The 22,572-nt window shown below is 42.0% G+C and overlaps 1 protein-coding gene and 1 pseudogene across 4 annotated transcripts in view; both read right to left on the bottom strand.

Moving 5' to 3' along the window:
* Window positions 1-22,572, bottom strand: part of KCNAB1 (potassium voltage-gated channel subfamily A member regulatory beta subunit 1) — a 300,767-nt gene that overhangs the window by 1,934 nt on the left and 276,261 nt on the right. For 2 of the 4 annotated variants that reach the window (XM_016138700.2, XM_016138701.2), the window contains exons 9-13: window positions 18,815-18,900; window positions 17,453-17,573; window positions 16,301-16,395; window positions 9,006-9,126; window positions 3,510-3,598 (exon numbers count right to left, since the gene is read on the bottom strand). In XM_016138700.2, coding sequence (XP_015994186.1) covers window positions 3,510-3,598; window positions 9,006-9,126; window positions 16,301-16,395; window positions 17,453-17,573; window positions 18,815-18,900 — 512 coding nt within the window. Of the gene's footprint in view, window positions 1-3,253; window positions 3,599-9,005; window positions 9,127-16,300; window positions 16,396-17,452; window positions 17,574-18,814; window positions 18,901-22,572 lie in introns of those variants that run through there. The other 2 variants (XM_036220020.1, XM_036220021.1) reach the window with 1 other exon arrangement.
* Window positions 4,572-4,688, bottom strand: LOC118602065 (annotated as a pseudogene).

Below are 22,572 nucleotides of genomic sequence, written 5' to 3'. Positions count from 1 at the left end.
GTACAAAGGATATGGTTAGTACTTAATAGTTGTTCTCTGTGCTCAAGCCATCAAGACTGGTATACATTTATAAACCACAACTGGAACATAAGCTCTTCATCAGACTGTAAACTCTTTGAGGTCAGGGACCTTGTTTTTTTTCACCACTGTATCTCCAGTGCCTGTAAGCGCTTGGCCCATAGTTGGTGCTCATAATTATTGGTTGACTGAATAAATGAAGGCATAAAGTACAAATGAAGGCTCATAGAAATACAGAATATCCAGAACAGCTCTGCCCAGGAGGAAACGCAGTGAAAGGCACATAATGTAATTTTAGATTTTCTAGCGGCCACATTAATAAAAGTGAAAAGAAACAGGTGAATTTAATACATGTTTTTACTCCATTGTACCCCACACATCATATCAACATGTAGTCAGTAGAGAAGATTCTTAAGATGCTTTACATTTTTTTTTAAGTACTAAGTCAAATCCAGTATACCTTTTGTACTTACGGCACACATGTATTTAAACTAGCCACCTTGCTCGTGCTCAGCCACGTGTGGCTAAAGGTTACCGTAGTGAACAGCACAGGTGTAGAGACTAGTGAGAGAGCCTTTACCACTGGTGGTCAGAACTCTGGTGAAGGATGTCCAGGGATTAGCGGGCAGCTCAGGTAGATGGGATAGCATGACAAGCGAAACGTCTGAAATGGAGTGATACGAGTGTGAAGTGAATGGGAATGGTAGGCATAGGGGGAGGAGAAGCTTGAGTAAAGAGTGTGGAAGGCCTTGAATGCCAGGTTTTGGAGTGGGGACTTTATTCTGTAGACAATGGGGGACCTCTCAGGACTCCTCAGCTGGGAGCGAACCTGTCAGACACCTGGCGGTAGTTTGAAGGATGACTGGGAAGAGATCGAAAGGGGACATATGTTAGAAATTTATTGCTGCCCTAGCCGGAGACACTAAGAGCTTTAACTAGGACAGGGGCAGGAGACATTTTGGAGGATGATGGTGATTTCAAGACTGTGTGACTAGAAAGATACCGATGTCGATTGTTGAGATTGCAATCCACAGGAGTAGTAGTTTGGAATATAAGTTTGGAATAAGATGTGTTGAGTTTAAGGTGCCTGAGCTAGCCATGTGAAAATGACTTGTAGGCAACCGGGAAGTGCAGCTGTGGAACTTGCTAGTAGCAGGAGGATGAGTTGAAGATTTGCAAGTCATTTGCACGGGTATGCTAATTGAAACCCTGGGAAAGGATGAGATCATTTAGGGCTAGCATTTATTGTGAGACTGGCGGCCAAGGGCACATATTACACCATAAGACAAGGGACAAAGCCAGACTTTTTTGCAGGAATAGTCTGACCCTGTGTGGAGACTGCGGTGAAATACAATTATGACGACCAATTCTGAGGTTTCAGTCGCGCCCTTCCTGTGCTGCAATCGTGCTGCCTGGGGTGACTTTGTCTCCACTCAAGTGCTGGCCTCAGAAACCTTAGGGTTTGGCAGAACTGTAGAGCTACTCAGCCTGGGAAACTGGTTCTGGTTAATGTTTTCCTATCTGAAGCTAAAGGGACAGTTTGATTTCCCACCAGTTCTGAGGTCTCCGAGGATCTAAAGTAATGTGTCATTTAAAGAGAGATTGCAACCATGAGATCCAAATCTAGAAACTTGGATTTGTTGGAAGTTTCGTGTCTAAAATATAGTGGGTTAGCTCTGTGAGGGAGGAAAAAAAAAAAAACAGAAGTTCATTCATTACACCAAAATAAATTTCAGAGATTTAAACATTTAAAAAAATGAAACCATAAAAATTCTTGAACATGAAAAAAATGTATCTATAGTGTTGCAAGGCCTAAATTATGAAGAGAAGCCATACATTCAGCATTTTATGTGAAAACGCCTAATTTTTTAAATGTTGACAACTATTTTAAAACATTTTCATCTACTACAGATACACAGACGCCTCACCGGCTCTCAGTGTTGCAACCTTGGCGTTCCACTGGCTGGAATAATTGGCGGGTAAGGGGTGGTTTGGCTAGTGTTGCTGGGGGCTGGGAGGGGATTAGGGAAGTCCTCCCAGGGTTGGGCCACTGTTGAGTCGGACCTTGGGGTTGGAGCAAGATTTCGGCAGCTGGGGTGGTGGACACTGCAGGCAGAGGACTAGATTCCAGGGGAGACGAGCCCCAGTAGGCGATGGGGGCCTCAGAAGGGTTTTGAGGCTCGTGGAGTAGAGAGGGAGAGGCAGTCAGTTCTCTCCACTCTTTAGGTGGAAGGGGGGAGGATGGCGGGCTGCCTGCAGCTGTGGTTTCTCCTCTCCGGTCTCCCCCAACTGCTGAGGTTCTGGTTTATATTTGCCCCTCCAGTTTATGCACACGTTAGGCACATTTCATCCCTTGGAGCGGCTGCCTTGCTGTGCCCACTAGAAATGTCTCCATTCAACTTCTGGCACTGCAGCTCTCTATCCTTACCCAATCCCAGCACTGCTGGGAACCCCCAGCCTCCCGGGTTACTTTCCTGCATTGCGGGCCCAGTCGTAGCTTCCCAGGGTAGATTCTTAGGTGCTGGGCTTGTGGGAGGTAGGAGTAGGAAGGAAGAGTGGACGGTAAGTGCCCACAGTGGCAGCTTTTCTGCTCGGACTACACCCGTTTCCTCTTACCCTTTGACATGGAGGTCCTATTTTGCTACCAGCCAGAGTCTTGCTGGGGAGGAGATGCCTTGGGAAGCTGACTGACTCAGTTTTCCTCTGAAATACACTCTCAGCTACCTGGAGTACTTCTACAGCCCAGGAGTAGCATCTCGACCATCCCAGGCATATCGACTGCCCCTAGGATGGCAGTGCACACTCTGCATTAACACGATGGGAGTCCTCAGTTCCTCCCTCTTCTCGCCAGGCTGGCAGCAAGTCCCACCTCTAGTTCCAGAACCTGCAGAACGCATCCACTTCACCACCATGGTTATTGTCCTACCTAGTCCAAGCCACCATCACCTGTCACCTGGACAACTGTCCTAGCCTTCATTCTACTTCCCACACAGCAGCCAGAGCAGTCTTAAAAATTCAAACAGCATGTTCCTCTTAAAACACTCCAAAGGGTGTGGCACACTGTAGGTTAGCGGTAAATATTTGTGGAAAGAACGAATGAATACGTGAGGTACGTATGTTGTCCTATGGCTATTATATTTCAAGCAGGTTATTAAGCAGGCTTTTATGGGAACCCAGCCACCAGGTGTAACATTGCTTGGGTCATGGAATGACGTCCCACAGAAACAAACTGTCCTGAGAAATGAGTTCGGAGAACATAGCCTATTAATGAGAGGACATTCCTGGATCCATGCGCCGTAACAGTTCTGTTGCCTCTTGGGCCTTTGTCCTTCTTCCCCTCCATCCCTCATCGTGGAGCAGGTAGCTTGTACTCTACGTTAGAGGCTTTCATGCAACTGGGAAGCCGTGACATGAGGAGGGACACTGCCCAGGGACATCTTCAGAGACCATGACAGTCCCTGGAGTTTGTTGGGAAGGGCCTTGGTACTTGCCTGAATGGCACCGAGGTTCTCAATGAGTTGTTCAGGAGTGGATGATCCCAGGAGCACAGAACTCACACCCTCGTTTCTCAGGCACCATGCTAGGAAGAGAGAACACTGGGTCAGGACATCAAAGCTCTTCTGAATGTTGATTAGCTTATAAACACCACCACGGTAGCTACCATTGTTGCCAAAATGAGGATGGACTGTGCTCCAAGATTAAAAACCTCAGCAGCACCCCTGTTGAGAGGATTTAGTGGAATCTGTGCATTTGAATTGTGGGCTTAGGTGCTCCTGTGCTTCCTACTTGAGGCCTTGCCCTAGTGACAGGGGCATCCGATCCAGCTACGCCTCCCACCCCAGGAACACATTCTCGTTCCTGAGAACACCCGACAGTGCTCACTGGCAGACGTCTGGGTTCCTAGGTCCATGCGGGCCCACAATCCCCCGTGTTGCCATCTTTTTCATGCTCCCACTTTCCCTCAGCTGTTACACAGAGTCCTCGTAGACTCCGAATGTCTGATTCCTTTGTTTCTACTTGTCAGCCCCCTTTGGCTCTCTCTTTCTTCCTCACACAAGATTCATTCTGTTGATTATCTCACTCTCACCAGTCCTCAGACCCCTCACTCCTCTCCTGCCTTCTGGCACCTTCTACCATTAAACCCTCTATCATCCCCTGTCCCTTGCTCTCAGCCCATGACTTGGCCTCCGACTCTTTGTAAACAATTAAGACCATCGTGCGGGGCATACCGTAATTCCCTGTTCTCCCGTGGACACGAGTACACATCCACATGCCCCAGTTTCAGAGGCTGCCCTGTGCTGCTCTGCCTGAGGCCAGACCATGTCCAGGATCTGTCTTGTCCTTTTATCTTTTCTTGAACTTGATTTATATTCTACCTCTCCCCTACCCCCTGCCCCGGATTTTTTATTTAGTAGTATCATCTTTTCTATCAATATAATGAGCTCAAGTGTATCCCATTCTCAAATAAGCGTCCTTTGATCTTTCATACCTGCCTAGCAACTGTCCTACCTTTCACCCCCTCAACTTTTATTATTATTGTTATTTATTATTATTATCTACAGCACTTGGTCTTTCTAAGGTAGTCTCCCATCCAAGTACTAACCAAGCCCTACCCTGCTTAGCTTCTGAGATCAGACATCGGGCTTATTCAGGGTGGCATGGCCATAGACCATGGACCGTGGCTCCACTGGGGCGTGAACCCAGGACCTTCTGCGTGTAAAGCAGACGTATTAACCACTACACTACGGAACCCTGTCTACCCCTTCTTCAACTTCTGAAAGGCCAGTTTAGATCCTTCTTCCTTACGTCCCAGTCCCCTTCTTGCCATGTGAGAAACCAAAGTCTCCAGGGACCTCCCTGTGGTTACAGTAGACGTCTCAGTTCATAGCTGCCTGGAACTAGATGTTTCTCTATGCTCATAGATGCAGTGTCTCCCTGCTAGGTGTCCCACAGGCCCTGCAAACTTCTTGCTGTTTACGACTAAGCCTGTCTGTCCTGTGTTTCCAATCTCATTTGGTGGCATCATCAACAACTTGGCCTCCCAACCCAGAAACCTGGGACTTACACTTAGGGACTATCCTTTTCCGGTCCCATGTTCCCCTTAATTGCCAAATCTAGTTGAGTATTCCTTCTAAAATGTCTCTTATCCAGCGGTTCTCAAAGTTCAGCATGCATCAGGATCACCTAGGGCTTGGGAACCACCATTTATTGGGTGCCACTCCCAAACTTTCTGACTCAGAAGCTCCAGGTGGGTCTGAGAATCTGCCTTTCTGACAAGCTCTCATGTGATGCCGATGCTGCTGATCCAGGGACCATGTTTGTTTGTTTTTAAACTGAGGTGAAATTTACATACCAAAAATTTTACCCATTTTAAGTGTACGATTCAATAATTTTTTTGTTGCTATATCAAGTGTGTAACCATTACCACTTTAAATCCAGTTTTAGAACATTTCTGTCACCCCAGTAAACTCTTCCATGCCCATGTACACTTAATCCCATTCCCACGGCCAACTCCAGGAAACCACTAATCTACTTTGTGTCCTATAGATTTGTTGTTTCCGGATGGTTCATCTAAATAGAATCATGCGATATGGGTCTATTGTGTCTGCCTTCTTTCACTTAACATATTGTGAGGTTCGTCCGTGTTATAGTATGTATCAGTGTATCGTTTCTTTTGATTGCTGAGTAGTATTTCACTGTGTGGATGTGGGGACCACATTGGAGAGTCGCTGCTCCGGTTCAGCCGTCTGCGTCCCTCCTTCAGGCCCTCATCGTCTCTCCCCTGCACAGCTCTTTGTCCTACCTCTCGTTTGGGTTGTGCCCCACCCCCACTCCTACCCAGCTTTCTCCTGAAACAAATCTGAACATGTCACTTGCCTGGCTACGTGTTCCTCGAGGCGTACCCTAGGTAACCATTGTCCTGTAAGATGAAGCTGCCATTTCCCACCCTGGCAAGCCTTGCTTTTGAGCCCACTCTCCAGCTTCTCCTCCTTGCCTGGAGCTCTGTGCCTTGGGAGCACTGAACTATCTGTAAATCCTCTCCAACCCCAAACATCACATTGTTTTTCACCTCCTCGAGCCCTTGGCCCAAGCAGTCCCCTTGGTCTGGAATGTTCTTTTGCCTCCTCCCTTCCTTTACTTCACTATCCACTTGTTGTTGGAGATTCCCCACGGAAACTGCCTTCTCCTGAAGTCCTTCCCCAAATCCCAGGCTGATCTGAGAGCCCCTACGCCAGCTGAAACCTTCTCAATTATTTTACTACAACAATGTATTAAAATGATCTATTTTTTTGACTCGCCCACCAGGCTGTGAGATGTGTTTTATTTGCAGTTGGATGCTCAGCACCCAGCTAAGTACCTGTACATAGTAAGCACTTAGTAAACATAGGCATGAATGGCTGGTGGATGGAAGAGGATCCGAGCACCTCTTCTGCCCCATTTGCTCAAGGCCCTGCTGTCAGCTAATACTTTTAAGCCGTTACCATGCTCACGCCTTTTAAGGCAGTCAGGCCTTTTAAGGCAATCTTTCCACATGGGCAAAATAATGCTTATAAAGGCAACAAGCCAAGTGCTCCAGTTCTTTTGTTTTTTGTTTTGGCTGCATTATTTCCTGCTTGACACTTAGTGCCTCAAAACTGGCACTAGTGGAAGTTCCGAGGCCAAAGCAGCATACAGGGAAAATTATTGCCCATAAACTACTTGTTATCAGCAATAGCCAGTACCCCACTCTGGGCTGCAGGGTGTATGTAGGAGAACCCACAGAGGAGCACTAGCTAGCACCAGAGGTAACACATGTAGATGATTCTAGATAATTAGCATCTAACCGAGTGTCACCAAACAGACACTACTGAATGCCTCTCTGCAAGGTGTGCATGTGGGGTCCTGTGCGGGCGTGTGAGATGGGAGCTGGCCCACAGCGGAGGACTTTACCTCCCCCACACCCTTCTAGCAGATCAAAGGTAATACGCCTGGAAATAATTTCCCTCTTGGTTTGAGAGGTCTGAGGTTAAAAACAAAACTGCTTGTTTATAAAGAAAGAAAAAAATGACAGGCAAGATAGACATCTGAGGGCACAGAGGGAGGAAAAGGAGAAACAAAGCATGTTTTAATTTATTCTCAGACTCTGTAACGAGGGTCTTTCATGTGTATCCAACATCCAGTGAACGGCTAAATCTGGTAAAGATTTCCTCTTTAGAAAGACAGTGTTCTATCTCTTTCAGAGTAAATTTAATACTTTCACATTACTACCGAAAAACCGTATTTATGACTTTGTTTCCAGAATAGGTGTTTCTCTTTGTGCCTATTACTCTGACCATCTGCCATGGCTAGGGGTTGACAGAATTTCAGGTCCAAGGCGATTCTTTGCAAAAACCTCACCATTCTCATCATCGTTACCTGAAAGCACCTACTCTTTGCTTACATATGTTATTTCCCTTGACTCAACAAGTTAGTAAGATATGTATTAAACCCATTTTACAGACGAGAATATTTATAGCAGAGTAAATAATTTGCTGATTTACTTGCATATTTCACTTGGTTAAATACTAATACTTTTTTACTGTGCTCATTAAAGCTATAGGGATACTAACTAATCACATTAAATATATTCTTTGATTTTTGTTTGTTTTCTGGAAGAAAGGATTAAAGCAACAATCATATATGTACTTTTAGGTAAATGATATCCCCTTTCCATATACCCCCAAACCCCTTCATTTCCATCTTTCTATGACCGTTAACTACCACTGTTGTTCCCCTGCCTTTCAATCTCAGAAGGGTCAAGCCTCTGAAATATTCTGTCACATTATTTTCTTTGCATAGAACTTGTCTTGAGCTTTTTATCTCATTAAGTTACTATATCTGATTTGCTTCAATTCCTACTATTTCTTAATCCTTAGGATTTTTTTTTCCCCCGGAATCTATACCTGCTTTATTCTTTCCCCATAGCTACCGCAGGAATACTTTTATCTTCATTTGTAAAGTGGAGACAATAATAGCGAATATTCCATTAACATCTGTAAGATAGGACTAGTAATAGTATACACCTCATTGGATTGTTTTGACAATTAAGGAGATAAGCTGGTGGCATAAAGTGCTTATCACAGAGCCTGGCAAATATCCCCTAGCAAGGGAACTAAAAGTCTAAATGCTTTTCTGTCCAACACCCAGCCACTAGACACATGTGGCTGTTGAACGCATGAGATGTGTTTAGCTTTAATTGAGATATGCCTTAGGTGTTTATTACATTTTGGATTTTGAAGACAGTATGAAAAACAGTTATAAAAGATCTCAATAACTTTTTAATGTTTATTACATGTCGAAATGATAATATTTTGGCTTTATTGGGTTAAATAAAATCCGTTATTAAAATTAATTTCACCTATTTCCTTTTTACTTTTTGAATATGACCACTAGAAAATTTACGATTAAATACGTGGTTCGCATGATATTTCCGTTGGACAGTGTTTTCAGTTGTTACCGGCGACCATGACCTTTCATCAACCCCACAGTGTTAGTGGACTGATTTTCATGTCTCCTCTGAAGTTTCAGGGTGAAGCTGCTCCTCTAGGACAGGCTTTTCATGTGGCAGTTACCTTGGGCCTGTCACACAGCAATGCTTCTCAGCCTCTCACCCTGCCCTACCTAAGCTTCAAGAGAGTTGAAAACCTGAGCCGGAAGAAATGGCTGTCCTACACAGTTCAGAGGCCACTCACCCCTGACACTGTGAGGATGCCTGTGTTCTCACTCACATGTTCTTGTTTAAACTGTGGTATAAGAGAGAGGGAGAGAAAATCAGAAAGTGTTTTGGCACATAGAAATTTTTCAGGGACTCTGAAAACATCACTACAGAAAGTCTTAATCAGGAGTTTATGCTCCAGAGATCAGCCTGCCCCTACAGTAGATATTTTATCATGACAGAGATGTGGATCAACAATAGAAAACTATATTTTCTGTGTTCCAGCAGAGCCCCTCTGCAGTTATTGACTTACCAACAGCTAGCTGAGGGAGTGTGCAGCCCAGACGCTCAGCAATTGGGGAGAGGTCTTTTAACTTGTTTTGCTGTTTTCTCCCTTCTTCACTCACAATTCTTTCCTTCAACCACTGGTAGCACTAGGAATAAGAATATTTAAATATTAATGTCTGGTAACGTCAAAGACAGTTCAATAAAATGTAAGAACCTCATGGTGAATTCTGGCGTCTCCTCACCTCTGACCTTTATGTTTCATGGTGACTGACAGGGGTGCCTGTGCCTTCATGCGAAGAAATTGTTCCCCTTCGTCTCACTCGTGTTTATCAGATCGAAATAGATTAACTTTAACTAATATTCACCAACAAATCCATGGGCATGCACAAAAGTTGTTAAAATCCTCACATTTGTTCAGCTATATCCAGTTTGCTAAGTGGAGGAAATGATGTTTCTTATTGCGATAGCCTGATTTTAGAATGTAGCAAAAAAAAAAAAATTTTTTTTTTATATTTCACCAAGGTCTATTATGTTTCCTTTTTGTTAAGAAAGCTGGGTGCCAAGCTCTCTGTTCAAAGGAAGTCATTATCTTACATTCTTGTTATAGTTGTAAACTATCTTCCTCTTGCCTTCAGTTTACTCCCAGTTTTGTATTCTTATGGTGCTTTATCATTAGCTTTCTCAGTTCTTTCCCAGAAGTAGATATGGTAGAACTGATAGGTAACAAGAACATTTTAAAATCTTAAGTGGATAAAGACTTTCCCAAATGCATATTACCTTTTCTATCATGAAATTTAACAGAGTAAGGAAACTCAAAATGGGAAACTCTTCTTTAAAACTTAGGAGACATGACTTACTCTTTTCTGTAGACTATAAAGTGAGCTTAATTTTCTAAACATAGAGAAATCTATTAGAACTTCTCCATGGCCTGCTTTCCGGAAGGTTCAGCTCTTACTATGAAATGGAGCAGTAGACTCTTCCGTACAAAGCAAACATTAAAGTAGCAACCCCCAAAGGAAAAGAATATTTGTGAGAATCTGTTAGTCTGTTTTAATGAAAATAATAGCAGCATCCCACTGTGTGGCAAGGTGGACTTTCTCCGTTACGGGTATTTTTGACGTAACTGCCGCCGCAGACTTTCCCTGCTCCAAAGCCGCAGAAAACCCTGCCGTTGTCGCAGACACTCCACTCACATAATTTTAATGTTTTTTAAGGATTTTTTTTAATCCTTCTAAGACAGTATTTCCAAAGAATAGGGTAACCACATTATGTTTTATTTTGATTTTCTGGAATGATTTTGCAGATGCAAAAAAGAGAAAGGGCCAGCTGCCCCCATTTGTTCGCCTCCTGGATCTCGAGGCTTATGAAGCCTGGCTCCTCACTAGAGGCTTTGCTTAGGGAGGTGGCCACGACTTCTCTCAGCCTCGGCTCTGGGAAACTCGGCTTCTTCCAGGAAGAAGGGTGGCCTGGAGGTGACAGCTGGTGCCAGTGATGCTGAGGTGGACAGTTATTACAATGAGTGCAGCCTTCCCTGGCTAGGGTACTGGGCACGTCAGGGAGTCCCTAAATTTACTTTTGCTGCCCTCACTGGGGAGAACGTCACCAGTCCTCACTTTAGTTCCATAAAATCTTTCAGGGGACCACTATCTCTAAATGTTACTCAAATAATAATAATAAAAAAGGTTGAAAACCAATAGCCAAATGCTTTTCGAACAATTGTTTTTTATTATAACTAAGAGAGTTCCTAAGGTTTTAATATATACCACACACAGAAAGAATGGTTGGTTTATTTATCAATCGATGGAACTCTATTTTTCAAATCTTATATGCAATGCATTTTTACTTTTAGGATTGAGTTACGAGTTTGTGTGCATGTGCATGTGTGTACATACACGTGCATGCACACACACGCATGTACGCACACACCATATTGATAGGCAGACTACTAAAAGCAACAAACATCAAATATTTATTGAGTCCCTCTCTCTCCACCATCAACACTGTGAATCTCGTTATTGTCTTAGTCATTGGAAAACATAAACAAATAAGGTTTTTCAAAAGGTTAGATGCATAGTATTTATTGCTTTCCTCATACTGAAGGAAACAAAAGTGTTTTGGAAATGTTAATAATAACTTTAACTGCTTTATAAGTGGGAAAATGTTAGCATAGGGAGGAGATGAGACTTAATTAAAATATTAATTAATTATGGAAGAAAACCAGTGTTTTATGTAAGAGGATTGGCAGTGTGTTTGGTTTTGCTCAATAAACTAGCTTGTTGACTCTGGGCAACAATCTTTGAATGGAAAGATGAAGTTTCCTCTTCTAACCCTATCACATTGCGTACCCCATTGCTATAGTGATTTGATTACATGTTGAAGTTTCTAACTAAGTGGAAGGCAGGAGTGGATTCTCGTTCATCTCAGCGTCACCTGTCCTGACACACTGGTTGGCATAGAGAAGGGAGCCCAGCCAATACGGTGGCGAGGGAGGGATCTGAGACACCAGAGCGCCACAGGGTTAAACAGATCTCAGCGTTTCAGATGGAGCACCCCCTCCTTCACGCAGTACGACTTTGCTCACAGTCCTGCATGAGTCCACGGTGCTGGTGGATTCCACATTGTTTCGTAATTCACCCCTTAATATGTCTGTCTCTCGAACAAGTCCCCAGGTTACTCCTTGAGGGATGAGGCTGTCCAATTTATGCCTGTATCCTCAGCACTCAGCACAGAGCCCGGTATAGAAGGAACACTCAGTAAATATTTGCCAAAGGAACAATCAAAAGAGATTTTCTCCACAGATTAGTGGTCTATTGCTTTTATGCATAACTCAAAAAATTCTCGATTTTCCTAAAGCCTCTTTTATTACTCTCTTCCAATGTTGTGACCATTATCTATATGTCCCAATTTTGCAGGTAACAATACTGGAGTGAGAATAGTCTATGAGATTGGCTCCATACTCCCCAGTTGGGTAATCTGGGATTGGAACTCAGGCAGCAACTAGAAAGCCATGGACAGAATCAGTCACATTTCATCTCTAGAACTTGTTTAGAATAATTTAGTATCCAAGATCATTGACTATTTCTGTTTAAACGTCAAAGTCTCCGGCTCAAAAGAGCAGCGGTCTTCATTAGTAAGGTCGAAATCTCTAGGTAAAGCACTGGAGCTAAAAAATGTCCTTCTGAAATTAGACCGTAATGTGCAATACCCTTAGTGTCTTAATGTGAACACCTGGAGTACTTGGACTGCCCCTCTCCCCTACTTCGATTCACTTAGCTTTGCATCTTTATTTTCCTTGGACGGAGGGGTACATATTTTTATGGTCTTTTTACAAGGCATTTTGCTAACAACAGGGAAGAGCTATCTATACATTTCGTTGTCCTTTTCATTTCTATTTAAACTTTTTATTTACAAGATACACACCAGGTCTCTTGATCAGACTTTGTTGATCTTCTGTTATGGTTCATTGCATTTATTAACAAACATTTACAGAGTCCTTATTGTGTGCCAGGCTCTGTGATGAGTTACATGAATAAGTTTCAGTGTGTGTCCTACAAGTATTCACAAATCATTGGTGACTTGAGAAGTGTTTTGTCGTTGGGGTGCCCTGCTCAGAGACTTCCTCAGAAGCCATATTTGTACTGCCTCCCTGCAGAAAATACCCGACAATGGTGCATGATGGGAGCTGCACACAGCACCTTAACCTTTTGGCCATCATCATCGGCCTAACAGGTTGTACATGACCCAAGCTTGGCCCGTCTTCTCAGGACTGAATCTGATAAAGAAAAGATCTCTTTTCCCTCAGGTAACATGTCTTTAAGGGTGTATGCCTGCAATCTACCTTGCAGTAGAAGAAAATGATACCCCCATGCAGAGAGAAAGATGAGAGATAGAGAGAATCCTGACAACATGAAATTCTTATCGATGGTTGGAGTCACCTCTGAGGTCATTTCAAGTCATCTTACCCAAGAAGTGTCTATATGTTTCCCTTCTTTGATGAAATTAGTTCAAATTGAGTTCTCTTGCTTGCAACCAGAGAATTCTAAGACTCTGTAAGAAGTATTTTCGGAATATAGAGGAAGATACAAATAGCTCAGTTTTATAAGTGAGGATGGGCTTCACAGAGGTGCAGACAACCAATGTTTGTCTTTAGAGATGAGGAGAGCTTCCACAGCAGGATGAAAAGCACATTTCTTGGGGGCAAAAAAAGGTACATTGTGTTTGGGTGGAAAACAAAATAATGATATGGGAAGGGACAAAAATGGAGAAATGGGCCCAACTTAGATCACCAGGGGATTTCCTTAAGTGCCTTTCCTGTGGGGTTTGGGCTTTGTCCTATAAGCAGTGATGGATAAGTCATTGAAAGATTTTAAGCAAGGTTATGATATGATCAGATTATGATATTGGTCACAGTGGTGGGTAATTGAGAAAAGGAGAAAAAATCAGATAGTCCAGACCAGAGGTTACTGCAACAAATCAGATTAGAAACAATGAAGATTTGGGGATGGCCTGTCGAGGGTCAAGATGTGGACTAGAGGGGTGGCTCCCCCGTTGGACAAGAGCGAGGGAGAAGTGGAGACAATCTGAGATGCTGCCTTGGCTTCTGACTGCAGTGACCAGATGGTCAGTGGAGGTGCTGTTAACCAGGAAGGAAGGGCAGGTTCTGGGGAGTGAGGATAGATTCCATTGGGCACGACTAATGCCCACTGACGGCCACTTGGGGATACCTGATAGACACGAAGAAGTAGTGGTGTTTAGCTCAACAGCGAAGTCAGAGCTGATGACACTGATTTAGAAGTCATTACTACAGTGGTAGGCCAGACGCAGCCTCCCAGAAAACCCTGGATAGCATTACTGTCTAAAAGATAGGTATATTTCACACTGGGTTAATTTATCCCTTAAATACAGTTCAATATTTACAACAAATACAAAATATTAGCATCTTTATTTTATTGGTATGACTTACCACAGCCAATGTGAAACACCAGTCATTTATTTTTTCTTGGAGGAGGGATGTTGAGGGAGACATGAAAGTTGCAAACTCCTTAATCTACTTACCTAGCTCTGTGTTAAATTTTTTTAATATGAGCATTCTCATTCACTTCTAAAGTTACCCTGATACTTGCTTTGCTTTCTCTCTCTCCTTCTCTCCTCCTCCCTCCCTCCCTCTCTTTCTCTCTCTCTCCCTCTCCCTTCCTCATCTTTTTCCTCCCTCCCTCTCTCCTTCTCTCTCTCTCCCCATTACTACTACTACTACTACAACTACTACTACTACTACTACTGCTATTATTATTATTATTGTTATTATTATTATTTTACTTTAGTTACTCAAGTGGCTTTCCTAAGTGCACATGTATTGGTCTGGAAAATACTCAGACTGATGATTTTAGGAAGCCTCAGGAGTGTGGAGCTCTACATAAGGGTGCTTTGTGATTGGCTGCCCTTCATCCATTGAGTGCCCTGTTTATTGTTAAGGATGTTTCAAAATGGATGTCGAGCTGACTTCATAGAAGTCGAAAATAGAAATATTTTCTGAGTTGCTTTTGGGCTTAGCTATCTTCAACTATTTTGTATTTCCTTTTCTTTTTTTCTTTCTCCTTTTGTTAGTGCATTTGTGAAAGTTTTTCCAGGTATCTGTAAGCTTTTCCCAGACAATGATAGAAGTTAGTCAATCATATACTCCAAATATAGGGTAGCTACTTCTCCTTTCTTTAAAAAACTGGGTTTAGGGGAGATAAACTGAGAGCCAGAAGATGTGGGTTCTATTAGCAACTTTATTATGAGTTTATGCCCTTGGATTGGGATCTCACCTCTTTGTGCTCCATTTCTACATCTGGAAAAAGGTCTACCGTCTTATAAGGATAGTCTAAGAACAAATATCCAACACACATGAAAGTACTTTCAATTTCTCAGAACGTCTCTTAAGGCAATATGCTTAATTACAACTGACTAAAAGTCACCAGTATCCATTTGTCTTTGTGAGATAAATGAAGATGAATAAAAATACTTAGCCTAGTGCTTGGCATATAGTAGATGCTCAGTAAACTTGTAATTTTCAATGCTTCCCTTCTTTATTCTCTCTTTGCCTTCATCCTTTTATTCTTTCTTCTCTAAAATGCTTTTTAATTTTTCTTTGCTAACTTATTTAGACTTGGTTCAGAACAATCTTCAGTTTTCAGAAGCAAGACCATTTTTAATATTCTAGGATAATTGTATCTGTGATAATGCAAAACTAGAAATAGGACCCTGTCACCATGCTTATATTGTATTATTTTAAAAAACAAATAAGCTAGTAGAGACAGAAAGGAAAGTGACAGACCTTGAAAGTGTCTGAGTAGGCAAGCACATGATGGTCCCGGCCACAGTGATTAAAGGGTTGGTAGTTTGGACCTAACTCCAGCTGACCTCTGCTAACTTTGTGCTGATGGAGGCAAGAGGGTTTCAGACTTCCACTTCCTCTTAGGAGCCTTTGGCTTGTCTGAATTTTGAAAATGTCTGTCTCTCTCCCCTAACTTTCCAGACTAATTTGTGATTCTAATGTTATTACACATTTTCTCAAGTTTTTAAAAACAGACATGTTATTAATAAGGAGAGATGCTTGGAGTACTCTCCAATAAATTAATCATCAAGGTGTTCTGCATGGAGGTCATTTGATGTCATTGATCTTCGATATCTTTATACTTCAGAGAAGTTAAGCTACAAGACGTGGCAGCCAGAATCGATCTCTGCGAATGCTAGCCTTGAGCCCCCATGTCAGAAGTGTCCGTGTTTCCGATTTCTGAACCTTCCCTCCTGACCCTCCACCCTCACACAGTAAAAAATGTCAACCAACCTCAAACCGTACTGAGTTACAACCGGTTTGCCCCATGTGGATTAAATTTCTTTGGCTTAAATTTTGTTTTGTCAAGAAAAGTAAAATTAGATCCTTTTATATAGAAAAGGGATTTTATATTTCATCAGTTTCAAAGGAGGAATGAAATGCCTTTTTAAACATAAGAATCAATAACAGTGCAGGGATTTGAGCCCCCGGCGAGTCCAAGGAGGTCATTGGGCATTTCCCCCAAATTCCCAGAGGAGAATTGTGAAGGGCTGACTGATGCTTGGCGAGGAGCAGAGACCTCTGGCAGGCTCAGGGCTCAGGGCTCAGGGCTCAGGGCTCAGGGCTCAGGGCAGCCTGCCAGCATACACTGCCAGGCCAAGGCCATGCTCTGCTTGAGCCGGAAGCCACAGGCTGCTACAGAGTTGTTCTATTCCATCTTCTTCCCTCCCTTTCCTCATCCTTCTCCCATCCCCAGACTCTTTTCCAGAGGTGGAGGGAAATACCTTCAGAGAAGCCCTGGAGCTTTCAGGCACCCCATTTCCGTATTTTCCTGAGATGATTCCACAGGCAAGTGGAGACCATGTCATTGCTCCAACTCCTACAGAAGGAAGAAGACGTTAAAAGTTGCTTTGCAAACTGGGATCAAAGTGCTGGGCGTTGAAGCAGGACTTGGTTAGTTATGGGAAAAGCTGGCCAGATAAAGCAGTTAAGACCAGCAGACATCTTTCTATTAAAATTTAGGTGTTTACAAATTGTGCTTTGTTTTTATAAACTAATTAAACATGTACTGTTGGTTATAAGGGAGCAGGCCATATAAACTAGCCTGAAACTGGCTTATTCATAATTTGTTGATGTCCAAAATTCACATTAATTTTTATATTCAAAGGCAAACAGTTTTTCTTGCACAGAAATTTAGCTTTTTGCTTGTCCACTCAGTGCCTAAATAGTGCCTGATATATAGCAGATTCACATAGCCTAGTACATTGTAAACACACAATAAGTGATGGCAACAATAATTGTTGTTGAATTTTGGTTATCCTTTTTTCCCCTTACGTGGCGTTTTCCTGTTTATGTGAACTTCTATTTCTTAGGAAGCAAGTTATGTCTTGAAACTGTTTTTGATAAATAAGCCTAAAAATGTTTTTCTGATGTCCAAAATTCATGTATTTATCTTATGTATATATTTTTTTCCCTCTGAAATCATGTCTGCCGACACAACCGTATATTGCCTGGCTTGTCAGTTCTTGAATTCTTCTGTCTGACTCAGTTCCAGGCACAAAATAGGAGATATAGATGTATATATCCATATTTTTTGGAAAGATAGTCATAATCTATTACAAGATGCATGCTTAGGCTCCAGCAAGCCCCCTATGAAAAATGAGTTCATTTGTGGTTTCTTCTCTTCATTCTATGTGCAATTTTTGAACACCTGCTGAGTATAGCTTATATGTCAATCACAATTCACAGCTCTGCTCTCTCTACCCTGTAGACTACACACGGGCACATTCGATTCCTCTATTGTCTCTAGAATGCATAGCTTTTATATCTCTTTGTTAATGAGAGACATTTGGGAAAGCATTTCAGTAACTCTTGTTTTCCAGATTACCATCCTCCTGTTGTTAAAAATAATCAGTAAAGTTGATTGTGAAGATTACCTATTTTATGGTAGAGCTCTGGTAGCTGAACCTCCACTTTTTCTCTTTGGAAAAGATGATACTCAGCTTGTTCACAGACTGGAGGGATCATGTTGAACTGTCTGGCTACAGAATAGGCTTCCTAGGGAGAAATCAGATTGTAAGTGGGTTTATACTGATGAGAAACAAGGCTGCTCTGTGATTTGTATGCATGAGAAATTTTCATTTTAGTGAAATTAGTACAAACCAAAAAACATGTAGAATGCCAAATAATAAGGAAAGTTATGACTGCCAATTTCATTAAGAGCAATACCAAAGGCAAAAAAATCCTTACTATTCTTCAGGAGAGTTTGGACTAAGTAAAGCCCAGAGCAAATTAGTCAAAGTGTGACTTATAGGCCATTATAAAGAAAATGTGGTTTGATTATTTTTGGGTTTCTAAAGAAATGAAACTTAGACTAATGTCTAAAAAAATAATCTGTAATTAGCATGTAATGTACAATATAGTTATTTAATAGTTTTAAAAAAAATTAGAATATTGTGTTCGATGTGTCATTAGCTGACAAATTCAGTCTATCCTCTTGCCACCAAAGAACATGCTAAAACACGATTCCTGTTAGCCTCCTGTACCCTCCCTGTTCTATTCTGAGCTGATGAGATCCGGCCCCATATCCATCTCTATAGTGACAGAATTAATCATAAAGTTCTAGTGCCATAGCGGTTGTGAAGAAAGATTGCAATAGGTCTTGCAACTTACACGTGGTAACTGGAAAGACAATACAGGCATGCCTCGGAGACACTGTGGGTTTGGTTCCAGACTACCACAATAAAGTAAGTGTCTCAAGGCAAGTCACACAGATGATTTGGTTTCCCAGTGCATATAAAAGTTATGTTTATACTATACTGTTGTCTATGAAGTGTTCAAGAACATTATGTCTAAAAAAACAGTGTACACACCTTAATTGAAAAATATTACTAAAAAATGCTAACCATGATCTGAGCCTTCAGCAGGATGGTAATCTTTTTGCTGGTGGAGGGTAACGAAGAAGATCACTGATTGCAGAGACCATAACAAACGAATATAGCAATAATGAAAAAGTTTGAAATATTGTAAGAATTGCCAAAACGTGACACAAAGTGAGAAAATGCTATGGGAAAAATGGCGCCAATAGACTTGTTTGACGCAGGGTTGCCACAAGTCTTCAATTTGTAAAAAATGCAGGATCCGTGAAGTGCGATAAAGTGCAGCAACACCTAGGAAGTCCAGGTGCTGTAGGCGTAAAAAAAATAAATAAAATAAAATAGATAAAGTGCAGCCAAATAAAATGAGGTACGCCTGTGATAAGATGCTCAGTGGCCATGTGAAAATAGAAATGAAATTACCATGATCTCCATAGCACTCCAGCGCGAGGTTCCCCAGTACATCGCCATTCCTTGGTTTATCACATGTGTCATGGCTCGAACAATTTCTGTGGAAGGCCAGACAGCATTTCATGAGTATCTCTGCTTTTCAACGTTTTGTAGTCTTTTCATCATCCTGCCCAAAGCTTAGAAGTTTAATGCAAATATTTTTTGGTTAATATAATTACTTTGACATTGGTGATAACGTAATAGTGTACTGTGATATATTGATGGTTTGGAAGCTGATGGTACTTTTGGGTAAATTGACTTTCTGTTTCCATTTGCAGCAGCAATGCTAAGTGATATTAAAACACAGTGACCACCTTAAGTTCTTTCTTTACTTTTATTGCTTTATGGTTCCTTTCTGATGAAAGAACACATGATTAACCCCTTTCAGAACTTGATACTTTGCTCACTAAAGTGAGAAGTAAGAGAAAGCATGTGTTTTGACTTTGTAGAATGTAAAGTCATTGAGGATAGAAGGCCTGCCTGCCTTTGTGTGTTGGATTTGCAGAGCCAGGCCTCACACGGAGTGGCTGTTTAATAGAGATGAATCATCAATAATGTGTTTAGCAGAAAGATAAACATATTAAATGCTGAACAAACAGCTGAAGTAACAGTGGCTCCCAGCACACAGTGGTACTCCTTGTCCTGGACCACTCTGAGCCAAGCTTTATTCGAAAACACCTATGTAATGAATTTCACTGGGGCCTGCTCATGGCCCCACCTGTTTGCTCATCACCCTCTTTCGGCTTGACATCACGTTTCCTAAACAGGACACTGAATGCCTTCCCCAGAGGGGAGGAGCTGAGCTAATCCTCCTGGCACCAGCCAGATGGGATTCAGAACCAGAGAGCATGGAGAACTTCAAGTTCAACTTTGTGAAAAGTCACAGTCACGGTTGGATTTTTTCTATAAAGCAGGTCAGCCAAACACCCAAGATGCCAGGTCATTAGACATATTCAAGGGATTGCAGAGCTCAGCTTCTCTGTGTTTCACTAATGCCTGTGGGCTAAATGTCCTTCAGAAGAATTAAATCCTGGTCTCAAAGTCAAGTTGAGGTAGATGTATCATTATTTTATTTCTCACAAGCAAGCACTGTCTAAATTGATAGGAGACAGGATTTGGAATGAGGTAGCCATGGTTAGGGTCTTGTTTGGCTTGTATAAACATTTAAAATTTCACTTGTTTTTTTTCTTTGAAAAATGAGAATGCTCTTATTCACCATTGTCTACCCAATTGAGGTAGAAGTTGGTTTATAAGCAAACTAAACTAACTCAGCAACAAAAACCATGAAGTTCATTCTTTCTTTATAAAGCAACTTGAATATACAGAGTTATATGAAACATTTTTCTTTTATTATACAAAATGGAAATGATAAACATTTCAGGAAGTTGAAAGCCATTTTTAAAATTTCTACCCCAGAAGTATTCTCTTTTTTTGGACATCGCCATCCTTGCATGAGCTCCCTTTCCTTTCACATCCTGTTTCAATCAGAGTTGAGGAGTTTATTCAACCAACAGTACTTATTAAGTAAGTCTCTGCTGTGCTGGTTGCTGGGGGTGTTGTGGTGAATCCAACATGTTGGTAAACCCGATAAGGTTAACAGAGAATAAATGGAACCTAAGACACTCCCCTGTCTCTAGTCTGTAATCAATAATATGAGCACAGAACACCGCAGTGGCTTGGCCATGTGGCAGTCACTGAGGCCTTGACAAGAGCAGTTAAGGTGGAGTGCAGGTTGCGTGTGACTCTTTCTTTCTTTCTTTCTTTCTTTCTTTCTTTCTTTCTTTCTTTCTTTCTTTCTTTCTTTCTTTCTTTTTCTTTCTTTCTTTCTCTCTCTCTCTTTCTCTCCCTCCCTCTTTTCTTTCTTTCTTTCTTTCTTTCTTTCTTTCTTTCTTTCTTTCTTTCTTTCTTTCTTTCTTTCTTTTTTTCTTCCTTTCATGATGACATTGGTTAACAAAATCCAATAAGTTTCGGCTGTATATTTTAACAATAAGGCATATATATATTTATACTGTGTGTTCCATTACCTTCCATCATTAGATTTCTTTCTGTCAATACATATTTGACCGCCTTTCCCACATCTACCTCCCCCCTCCTCCCCCATCCCCTACCCTCTGGTAACCACTAGTCTATAGTCCATGTCCATTCATTCACTTATTTAACACACATGGATTAAAAGCCTGATATTTACCAGGCACTGTGCAAGTTGCTGCATTCATCTGTGAGTAGAGCAGATACAAGCTCCTGGACTCAGAGAGTTTAAGATGAGTAGAGAAGATAGAGATGCAAACAAGTAATAATTAAAAAATGCGAAGTGTTATAAAGTAAACAAACAAGGGGCTGAGGTAGGGAATGAGAAGGAAGACCTATTTAGTAAGGTCAAGAAAGATCTCCCTGAGGAGTAATATTTAGGCATAGAAATAAAAAGCCAGGCATGGGAAGAACAGGAGATGTGCATCAGCTGGAACAGCATGTACAAAGGCCCTGAGGCAGAGCGTAGTGAGTTTCAGCAATCAGAAGGAAGCCATCGTGGCAGGAGCCTAGTAAGGAAGGAGGACAGGGGTATAAGATGAAGTTGGCAGAGGGCAAACCATGTTGTTTCTATGTTATTCAAAGTTTAATGGGAAGTCATTAGCATTATTTAGGTAAGGGAATGACAGGATGTAGTTATAGTTCAGAATGCTATATCTGTGACATGGAGAACCACAGTGAGGGGTCTAGAGGAGGTAGGAAGATCTTCAGGAAGGCATTGCAGTGTTCTAGGCAGGATACGAGGGTGGCTTGGAATAGGGAGGCATGAATGAATTCAGATATATTTTAGAGGTAGAATCCACAAGATTTGCAGATGAACCTAATGTGGCAAGTAAGGGAAAAACCAGAACCAAGGCGATCTCCCAGATACCTGGTCATTTACAGTGATGAGGGAGACTGAGGGAAGAATGGGTTTTGGTGTGTGTGTGGAGGGGGGCAGGATCAAGGGTTCCTCTTTGGACATGCAAAAAAAAAAAAAAATGATTCCCATGAAATACTAAACAGAAGATGTTATGCGGAGATAATTGAATAAATGACATAGTAAGCAACCTGGGCCTGAGGTGATTTATTTGTTACCAGTCTATCAATTATACTAAAATTCTTGGAGGTAGATGAGATTATGTAAGGGGAGTGTTCAGAGGGAAAAGAGAAGGGGTCCTAAGAGCCAGCCCAGGGGTCAGAGAGAGGACATTGCAGGGTCTGGGTCACCAGCAGCCAGCGGGGCAGGAAGGAAGTCAGACGGGGAGATGTTTGAGAATCAGGAGCAGAGAACGCTTCGCGAAGGAGCTGTGCGCACACTGGAACACGTGAACATTCAAGTCAGAAGGGCTCAAAACAGCGTCCGTTGGATTTGGCCACGGGACAGGGAGGTTACTGCAGACCACGAGGAGAGCAGATTTAGTGTCAGCGGTGTGGTGGGACCAAGGCCAGGCAGGCACAGATGGAAAAATGGGCGTGGGAAAAGAAAGCTTTACGGACACCCTGGGTAGACTCTAAAGCCTTCCTTTTCCTACGCCGTTCTTCCAAGTTTGGAAGTGAATGGAGCAGAGATACAGGGCAGTAGCAGAAGGGGTATTTAGAGTCAATCGAAGATGTAAGAATAAGCCTGTATGCTCTTGGAAGTGAACTAGGAAGAGGAGTTATTGATGATATGGGCTAGAGGGTTGGGAAAGAAAGCAAGGAGAGGGAGACTAGTTAAAGTG

The sequence above is a fragment of the Rousettus aegyptiacus genome, unplaced genomic scaffold, assembly GCF_014176215.1.
Source record: "Rousettus aegyptiacus isolate mRouAeg1 unplaced genomic scaffold, mRouAeg1.p scaffold_m13_p_4, whole genome shotgun sequence".
Taxonomy (NCBI): domain Eukaryota; kingdom Metazoa; phylum Chordata; class Mammalia; order Chiroptera; family Pteropodidae; genus Rousettus; species Rousettus aegyptiacus.
This window is presented reverse-complemented; position numbering and strand designations above follow the sequence as displayed.